This window comes from Microtus ochrogaster, chromosome 10 (genome assembly GCF_000317375.1).
Source record: "Microtus ochrogaster isolate Prairie Vole_2 chromosome 10, MicOch1.0, whole genome shotgun sequence".
NCBI lineage: Eukaryota > Metazoa > Chordata > Mammalia > Rodentia > Cricetidae > Microtus > Microtus ochrogaster.
Window position 1 is genome coordinate 74647143 of NC_022016.1, and position 10204 is coordinate 74657346.

The 10204-nt window shown below is 39.0% G+C and overlaps 1 protein-coding gene across 3 annotated transcripts in view; it reads left to right on the forward strand.

Moving 5' to 3' along the window:
• Hspb11 (heat shock protein family B (small) member 11) overlaps positions 1-10204 on the forward strand; it is a 64340-nt gene that overhangs the window by 17189 nt on the left and 36947 nt on the right. For all 3 annotated transcript variants that reach the window (XM_026781880.1, XM_026781879.1, XM_026781881.1), the window contains exons 3-5: positions 5202-5308; positions 6804-6872; positions 9078-9121. In XM_026781880.1, coding sequence (XP_026637681.1) covers positions 5202-5308; positions 6804-6872; positions 9078-9121 — 220 coding nt within the window. The remainder of the gene's footprint in view (positions 1-5201; positions 5309-6803; positions 6873-9077; positions 9122-10204) is intronic.

Consider the following 10204-nt stretch of genomic DNA (forward strand, 5'->3'; position numbering starts at 1 on the left):
AAAAAAAAAAAAAAAAAAAAAAAAAAAAAAAAAAAAAAAGGACCAGAGCTTCTGCTCTGTCAACCTGGATAAACTGTGGACATTGATCAGTGAGCAGTCTGCTGCCAAAAACATGACCAGAGCTAACCCAATCACTGATGTAGTATGATCCTGATACCACATTGTTCTGTAGAAGAGAACGCTCCCTTAGCAACCTGTTATCATGAAAGCCAAATGCTTGAGAAGAAGAGCTGAGGAGATTAAGGGTTTTGGGAGTTTCTGTGTCCTGATGGCTTGAAGCCACATAAGGAGATTAATTAAATGCTAACATTCTTTAAAACAGAAACCCCTGCATAGAGGTCAGTGAGATGGCTCAGCAGATAAAGGCATTTGCCACCAGGCATAGTAACTTGAGTTCAGTCCTTGAGACCTAGACGGTGAAGGAAAACTGGCTTCAGAAAGAGTGTGTGTACATATACACACACACGCACACACACACATACACACACACACAAGAAACTATAATCAAAAATTTTAAATGTGAATAGGTTGAAAGTGAGTAAATAAAAAATTATCTTCCCCGCAAACTATATATTTGAAAAAGGATTAGCTACATTCATAATAAAGTAGAAAACAAGACAAGATTCTAGGAATAAAGGGTTATTTTATACTGTAAGAGGATCAATTACTTAGGAAGTTACAATTCTACATGTGTCTAATATATGTATGGAAGATGAATGAGCTCTGCAGTTGTATAGTTGTATAGTTTAACATTTGTCTCTCAATAAAGCTAGAACAACATGAGTCAATAAAGATTCAGATGATCTCAACAATGCTCTCAGTTATCTTGATTAATTGACTTGAAATACTGTCATCGCTGGGATATGAAACAAGCGCACATTGAATTTCCCTGAAGTGGACTGAAAATAAGTCTTGTGGATCTCAGAAGACTGAAGTCATGAAGAGAATGCTCTCAGCTGGGAGTGCTAGCTCACCCCTGCAATCTTAGTACCCAGAAGACCTCCGGGCTACATAGGGAGGCCCTGTCTGAAAAAGTGAAAAAAATAAAACCAATATAAAATTTCAACTTGGGAATCTAGAAAAAGAAACGAATTAGACCCAAAGAAAATGGAAGTAAATATAATATGGCTGTGGATGTCTCTCAGTTAGTAGATTGCTTACCTGCTCATGCGTGAAGCTGTGAGCATGATCTCCAGCTCTAATCTGTAATTCTAGTGCTCAGGAGGTGAGGCAGGAGACTCCTAAATTCAGGGCCAGCAAAGCTACATAAAGAAACTGTTTCAACAAGCAAACAAATACAGAAAGCATAAATATTCGGTACTAAAAAGAAAGAAACCATATTCATACAAAGTCTGAAAAAAAATAGCCATTACATTATAAATAACAAAATCAAGCTGATAAATTAAACTGTAAAAATGACAGGGGGTTGGGCTGGAGAGATGGCTCAGCAGTTAAGAGCACTGGCTGTTCTTGCAGAAGATCCTGGTTCAGTTGCCAGCACCCATGTGACAACTCACAGGAGTTTGTAACTCCATTCCAGGCAATCCAATGCCCTCTTCTGACCTCACTCGATACATGGTGCACAGATATACAGACAGGAAAACACCCATACAATAAAATAAAACTTAAAAATTAAATGATACAAGGTGAAGTAGAAAACTAGAACAAACTCCTACCCATTACAGAAACTATCAAACACTCAAATAAGAAATACCAATGTTTTACAAACCCTTATAATAATAAAGCTGGAGAATAGCTCAGTGATAGAGTACTTGCCTACCATGTTTTAGGCTGCCTGAAATCAACCCTCAACAGATGGGAAGGGGAGATTTTCCATCAAGTATTATGCTAGCATTTTTTCTGTTATTAAAACCAGGAAGAGCATCGCAAGAAAGAATATTGAAGACCATTGTTCTTTCTAAAAGTAAATTGAAAATTTTTAATAAAATATTTTAAATTGATTTGGACATAGTAGCACATTCTTGTAATCCCCACACTGGAGAGGCTGAGGCAGGATCATCATGAGTTCCAGGCTGAGGCCAGCCTGATCTTTGTAGTAAGACCCTGTCTCAACCAAACAAAAACAAACAAAAAATGAAGAAAACCCAAAAAACTGAATTCAAAAAGTATAGTCTACCCTGGGAAAACAAGACTGATCCATTCATAATATCACATGAATACAAGGTGAAATTTAGAACATATTAGTAGAACGAGCACATGTCTATAACCCCAGCATTGGGGAGATAAAGGCAAGATCAGAAGTTCAAGGCTCATCTTGGTTGCATAATGAGTTTGGGGGTAGCCTGGGCTATATGTATGATCCCTGCCTCAAGATTTAAAAGAGCTGGGATTGGAGAGACAGCTCTGTGGTTAAGAACACTTCCTGTTCTTCCAAAGGTCCTGAGTTCAATTCCCAACAACCACATGGTGGCTCACAACCATCTGTAGTAAGATCTGGTGCCCTTTTCTGGCCTGCAGGCATACATGCAGACAGAGCACTGTATATAGAATTTTTAAAAAAGAAAGAAAAAAATCTTATATTAAGAAAGCATTTGACAAACTCCATTGTTCATCTTGGTATCTGCTGTCAACCCTAAGATAAGAGGATCTCTCAGTCTAATAAAGACATATAAGACCTTTTTAGCTCAGTGGTAAAACTGAAAATGCTTTCCCCCTCAGATTGGAAAAGTTCTTGCTGGTTCTGTCTTCTGGAGATCTTAGTGAGTACAGTAAGATGGGAACAGACATAAAAGGGAGAGAGATGAGAAACACAGCAAAGTTGTCTGTTCTCACATTATGTGGCTGTCTTCATAAAATTTACAAAACAAAACAAAAAAAAAATGGCCATGATGGCAAAAGCCTATATCCAAGCACTTGAGAAGCTGGGATAGGAAGATAAGACCAAGCTGGGCTTCATAGTTAAACCCTGTATCAACCTCCTGACTCGAAAGATAAAAGGGAGGGGGAGAGATTAGTAGAACTAGTAAGTAAACTCAGTGGATGCAAAAAAATCAAGGGGTTATTAAAATAAATTGTATTGCTGTATATTAATTGGAAGTAACGATTTGTGAATTTCACTTAGCAGTTGGAGATGTGGCTTAGTTGGTAGAGTGCTTGCCTGCATGCATGAAGCATGGGTTTAGTTCCCGAATGGTATAAAACGGAGTGTGGTGGTGCACACGCGTAAGCCCAGCACTTGGGAAGTGGAGAGATGTGAAGCGGGAGGATGAACAGTTCAAGGTCATCCTCAGATGTGTAGCAAGTTTCAGGCCATCCTGAGCAACCTAGGGAAGCCTTGCTTCAAAAAAACTATACAGACGCCTGGCAGTGGAGGCGCACACCTTTATCCCAGCACTCAGGAGCAGAGGCAGACAGATACCTGTGAGTTCAAGGCCAGCCTGGTCTACAGAGTGAGTTTCAAGGCAGCTAGCTATACAGAGCAACTCCATCTTGGGCCAGGGAGTGGGGGGAAGGCAGGGACAGAACAAGCTAAGGATGTAGCTCAGCAGTACAGCCCTTGCCTAGCACATGCAAGGTCTCCGGTTCACGCCCCAGCACTGAAAAAGAAACTGCAAAGGAATGAATAAAGTAATGTTCATTGCGTAAACCATTGCGTGATCTATGATAGAAATCAAAGCAGTTGTTGACTAAGGGAGTGTAGAAATTGTCTGGAAGAAAGAGGGAATTTCTGAAGTCATGGGAATGTTCTCTATCCTCACAGGGGGTATTGGTTACCTTAGTGAATCAGTTACATGAGAATATACATTTATCAAAACTCATTACACTTAAATTTTATTGTATTTAACTTTTACTCCCAAAAAAAGAAAGAAAAGGCTTACATTGTTAAAATAGAAATGATTATTCCTTTAGCCAATGTCATACCTTGTAGGAGGAGGGCCCACTTATTCTTCCTGGCCGCCTGGCTAGCTTAGCCCCAAAATAATCACACAGAAACTGTATTAATTAAATCACTGCTTGGCCCATTAGCTCTAGTTTCTTATTAGCTAATTCTTACATCTTAATTTAACCCATTTCTATTAATCCGTTTATTGCCACATGGCAGTGGCTTACCAGGTAAAATTCAGCATGTCTGACTCTGACAGCTTCATGGTGTCTCTCCGACTCTGCCTTCTTCCTCCCAGCATTCCATTTAATTTTTCTCAACTACCTAAATTCTGCCCTATGAAGGGCCCAAAGCAGTTTTTTCTATTAACCAATGAAAGCAACACAAAGACAGACATTCTACACCAACACCTGCAATAGACTATTTCACATATCATATTGACTATACAAATGTCTTTAATATATATATGTAATATATATGTATATATATAAAGTGTGTGTATATGAGACCTGAATTGAACTTCATGTTTTTTTTTCCCAGCAAACATAGTTAATATACTATGGGTCCCCTACTATAGTAGTTATTAAGAACATAAAAATAAAGAAAGGTTGGGTCTGGAGAGATGCCTTAGAGGTTAAGAGCACTGGTTGTTCTTCTAGAGGTCCTGAGTTCAATTCCTAGCAACCACGTGGTGGCTCACAACTATCTATAATGAGATCTGATGTCCTCTTTTGGTGTGCATACAAAACACTGTATACTTAATAAATAAGTAAATCTTTAAAAAATAAGAGCCTGTTAAAAATACCGAAAGGCAAGTGCCTGGGTCCACAGGAGTCATAAAAGCACAAGAGATACGTGTCTAGGGTGGGAACGGATGCTGTGAGACAATTGAAAAGCACAGAGGACATGATTCTCATCAGCTGGCGTTGGAGAAGGGACCATAAACTTTTGCAAGAGGAAGAAGGACTTTGGGGTCAAGAGAACTCATTAGGTTCGGTATAGAAGCATGTGTCTGCATGATGTGTTGGAGAGTAGTAAGCAGCTGGCTGTGGCAGCAGTGATGGGGTGACGTAGTGATGGGAGGCGATATACTTTAACGACGGAACTGAAGAGGCTGGCTTTATAGTCAGCAGGGGAACGCTGGAGCCTTTTAGATGAGAGTGACATCAGTTCAGTTTCAGCATAAGAAGAGAATATCTGTCAATTAAAGTACTAAAGTTGGGGAGATTATAGGCAGAACTAAGGTAGAAAAGGATTCTAAAATAAGACAGTAACTTTTTAATATTTATTCATTAGAACATTATGATTACATTTTTATATCTGTTTATTCCTTTTATTCCTTTAAAATTACCATTAGGAATCCAGAAACCTTTTGGACCACCACGGGTATGTTTCCCCAGGAGTTCATTATTTGTTTTCACAAACACGTAAAGATTGAAAAACTCATGATCCAAAGTTACTTAGGTAAGCAAATCACACTTAAATTTTTATTATTCTTTTAGTTTTTCTATAGGCAGAGGACAGATGTCAACTTTTGGCAAAAGACTAGTCTTTCTTTACAGCATGGGACCGAGTTTCATTGTTGAAACGGGAGGTGGGAAGTATGGGTGGGTTGGCTACCTTCAGCACAATTAGCCGCTCTTACCCTGTTCATTTGAGACCCTTCCAAAGCACATCGTAATCGCCATGCAGTTTACTACGTGAAAGTCTTTGGCAGAAGATTCTGTTAGGAATGCTAGAAGTTGGCTTGCCAAGATACTAGGTTCTATGACATCTTCATCCTAGGTTCATTTAGCCTGTAGTTCTCAGATTCTTTCTGTAAATCTGATAACCCCAATTATACCCATTGGATAGTTTTGATTCGTCTATTACTGATGATATTTTCTGAGGAGTAAGAGTAGATTCTCCCCTTGGAACATCAAGTCTTATCTGTAATACAGTGTATCAGACAAAATCATGGCAGGAAACAGAATAGATCCCAGATGTTTCCAATGAAGAGACTTTATTAATAGATCTACTTATGAAATCCTGGCCTGGGCTGCAGGAATGAATAAGGGATAATGGCCCTCAGAAACTAGCTACAGCAGGGAGCCACTGCTGTCCTGGGACAAGGAAAGGAAAGTGTTACTAAAGCCCAGGGAGATTTGGGGATTGTACTAGCAGTGGGTCTGGCTAGCAGGAGCTTTTTTAGTCTTGAAGTGACAAGACCACTATCAAAGACATGGCGTGAATCAGGACAGAGTGTAGATAAAGTATTCTTTCCTCCAATCTTTTGGTGCATGCCTCTAGCCAACTCCACAGAGAAGCTAGTTGGTAAGTTAGTCCAGGAGATATAATCTATAGAAGTCAGCCCCTCCAGAATAGGACAGAGAAGGGGAAGGATGGTTCTGGGGGTCATGTGGGGACAATGGAGGAAAGCCTGTGCAGAAGGAAGTTAACTGATGCTTGGTATGCTTCTGATATGAATGTGGAGACTCTACAGCCAGGCAGGCCTCATGTGTGGACTCTTGTCTGCATTTGCTAGCTTTAGTCCATTGGACACCTTGCCTGGCACTGTAAGCCTGTGTCCTCATCAGGAAAGTGGTTAGTAATACCTTTCTCATAAAGACTTCAGCCAAGAGAGAATGAACAAACATGCCTGACTCAAAGCCTGTTCTCCATAAAGGCTTATGACCATGGCTACCAGAAGTATCATAGCCAGATTCAGAAAAGCTCTATTAGATTTGTGCTCTGTAGTGATAAACACTGGCAAGATTGCCATTATACAGTGTTATATTTTGCCATAGGGACTTAAAAACAGTCATAGCATCCAGAATGTGTTATTCCTTCCTGGTCCTAGCACTTTGTGTAATTAATACCCATCAATTTATGGCAGTCAAGTAGCAGGGAAAAGAAGAACAGAAACAAAAAAATGGAATTAAATAGCTAATTAACATCTCTATTCTGTTTATAATGCCAGTGCGAACCTTGAGGATTGAAAAGACCACATCTAAAGAGCCATTCGATTTTGAGCAGTGGGTTGAAAAAGGTGTGTATGTTGCCAGTACTGTTCTGAGTATGAGTGAGTAGATTCTTGGCCTCTGACTCTATGCTATCAGTTCAACTGCATTTTGGTAAATAAATGTGATTTAATAATTCTTTAACACAGATAAAGCAAAAAAACCACATATTTTGTAGTCTTCTTCATGTGCTGTTTATATAACAATTAACATTTTCAAAAATAGGGATGAAACTGGGCAGTGGTAGTGCACACCTTTAATCCCAGCACTCAGGATGCTCTCTGTGAGTTCAAGGCCAGCCTGGTCTACAAAGCGAGCTCCAGGATGGCCAGAGCTACAAAGAGAACCCCTGTCTTGAAAAACTAAAAACTTAAAAAAAAAATAGAGATATATTTAAGACTTTTGTGAGCTAATGGCTTATGTATGACAAACATATGTTGGTTTTGTACCTTTTTTTCCTGATTAATGGTACTATTTAATTATCAGCTAAGCGGGGCATGATGGCACATGTCCTCAGTCCCAGAATTCAGAAAGCAGAGGCAGGGAGATCTCTGAGTTTGAGGCCAGCTTTATCTACATAGATCTTTCTAGGCTACCCAGCATGACATATTGAGTCCCAGTTTTAAAAAAAAAAATTATTTTCTATAAACATAACCAACTAAATTGCTATCCATTTAAGCACAAACATACAGAATAACTTCATGTGTTTATCTCCTTCTCTTAGAAAATATCGTGAAAACAGTAGAATAAAAACACATAAAACTATAGCGAGAAAAGAAAACATAAACCTAGTAAACCAGGCAAATGTAGATCAATAGATGTATTGCCAGAGGGACAGCAAAAACTACTAGAACACAGCAGATTAGGTTGTAACCTAGTTCCTCCGAGGAAAATATCAAGAAGTAAGCTAATTTATTACATGGATCTCCAGGAAGGCCTAGAGTTTGAGAGTAGTGGGTGATGTGGGAAGTATGAACGAGACTAGTTCATAACTGGTTTCTTACTTTAGCAGTCTGCTTGCTGTTCATGTAGTTAGACCAGGGCATGGGTATTGGTTACAGAAACCTAGATTTAGCCTTACCACAATATAAACTTAACTTACAGATAAATAAGAAAAAGAGTATAAACATAAAATTCCAGAAAAAAACAACCTAAATTTTTTTAAAAAAGAATTATTTATTTAATGTGTATGGATATTTTATCTGCTTGGGTATCTATGCACTACATCCACATCTGGTGCCCACAGAGACTAGAAGGTAGGCGTCAGAGCCTCTGAGACTGCAGTTAATAGACAGTTGTGAACTGCTGTGTGGGTTCTGGGATCTGAACCCCGGTCCTCCAGAGGAATATTTAGTGCTCTTAACCACTGAGCCATCTCTTCAGCCCCCACCTTCATCGTCCCCCTCCCCGCCACCTCCCACCCCGCTTTTTATACATGTTTTTATTCTGTATGTAGCCTAGGCTGGTTTCGAACTTACTGTTATCAATCCTTCTGCCTAAGGCTCCTGAGTGCTGGGATTCCAGGTATGTACCCGATACCAAGCTAGAAAGTGGAAAACATTTACTGATTGGCAGCATAACTAGAGGAGAAGGCACAGAGGAAAGCATGGGATAATAGTTTTTCATTGTCTAAGAAAAGCATTAGGATGGAGAGAAAAGGTCTCTGGGATCTTACTTCCCAAAGTCTTCCCCTTTGGTCCTGGGTAGCTTTTGAAATTCTGTACATTATTTGGAACACATTAATGTCAAAAGGTATTATTATATTAATTAAATAGTTCACACTTCTGAATACTCAAAATAATTAACTCATGGTTAAGTAAATTATTCCAGTTGTATATTATTAAACTTAAGTGTCAGGAGAGATCATGTTATAGCCATTCTGCCTCACAGTGAAGTTTTCCTGTGGGAAAGATGGTTTCTTCCATAAAAGTCTGAAATTACTGTTAGGAGCTTGATCAATAAAAGCAGGGGGAGAACCTCTACATTTTATCAATTTCTTTCTTTATATTTGCATTTGAATTGTCTTTTGTTTATACTGACTAGTGTATTTTATAGCTCATTAGTTGTTTTAAAGTCAAATGTCTATATCAAATCAACCCCTAAGTAATGATAATTTCTTTCAATCTGACTTTAACTTATAGTTTGCCAAATAATCAATTTTGCTGCTCACAAATTTCCATAGCTATCCTCATATCTTTGAGCCTTAATCTATTTTTATTAAATTTGTGTTTTAGATTTGGTACACACGGAGGGGCAGCTTCAAAACGAAGAAATTATGGTAAGTGTACATACTTTTTAGAGATAAGATTATCTTTAGTGAGCCCAATTTAGTTTTTAAACTTTCCTAGTATGAATTATTCATGATGAATATCCTCATGGTATTAGCAGCCTTTTGCCTTCTTAACCATTAGAGATTATTCTCAATAATATTATTAGCTAAATGTATTATTAATTAGGCTCTTTTTAAAAAACCAATCTTGGAGAAAGTGGCTGTATGGATAAAACAGAATTGAATTCATTTATTTGTTTTATTTTGCTCAATAATTTATTTTTAAAGTATTTCTTTACTTTCTTTCATATGGTTCTGGGGCCATTTAGAATAGGAGACTAAAAGTGTTGAGATGTCAAAGTTGGGTGTTAGTTACGCCTGAAAGAACAAGAGAGTTTAGATAAGGGAACTGGAGCATAGGGTCAGCAACAAATGAGCCAGAGACAGCTGAAGTGGGAATGAACCAATGTTTTCCGACAGCATTCCATTGGACTCTCCTGTCGAGTGGAATGAATGCCCGCCGAAGTCAGGAGTTTTTTGTCTCTGCTAGTTTGTCACGCCCTAGTTTTAAACAAACAGGAACTAGTAAACCCCTCCAAGTGTGTTTAGGTGCCAGTGCTGGTGTTCAGCTGCTTTCTTCCGGAACATCTACTTGCAGGGTTGTAGCTTTTCATCCTGGCCAGAGCAGCTGTGAAATCAGCATTTCAAAGACTCCTCAGAGGGTGGGGAGAGCTCAGTTCTCTAGCAATACAAGTGTTAAGACTTGAGCTTGCTCTCCAGCACCCACAGAGATGTGGAACAAGGTGGCACCCACATGTAAACCCAGTGCTGGTGAGACAGGGACAGAAGGATCTTTGTGGCTCACTGACATATACATGCACACACAGAAACTCCATGGCAGTGTTTGAATCCTACAGTTCACTTTTCTCCCACCTAAGTTCATCCAGTGACTGGAGAGGACAGTGGGATTCCCCCCTTCAAAAAAAAAAAAAAAAAAAAAAAATTTGCTGAAATGTATGGCTCAGGTTAGGAAGCCTCTGCATTCTTTTGTATTTGTTGAGGACTCACTGGGGAGGGTTATGGAACGTTTGG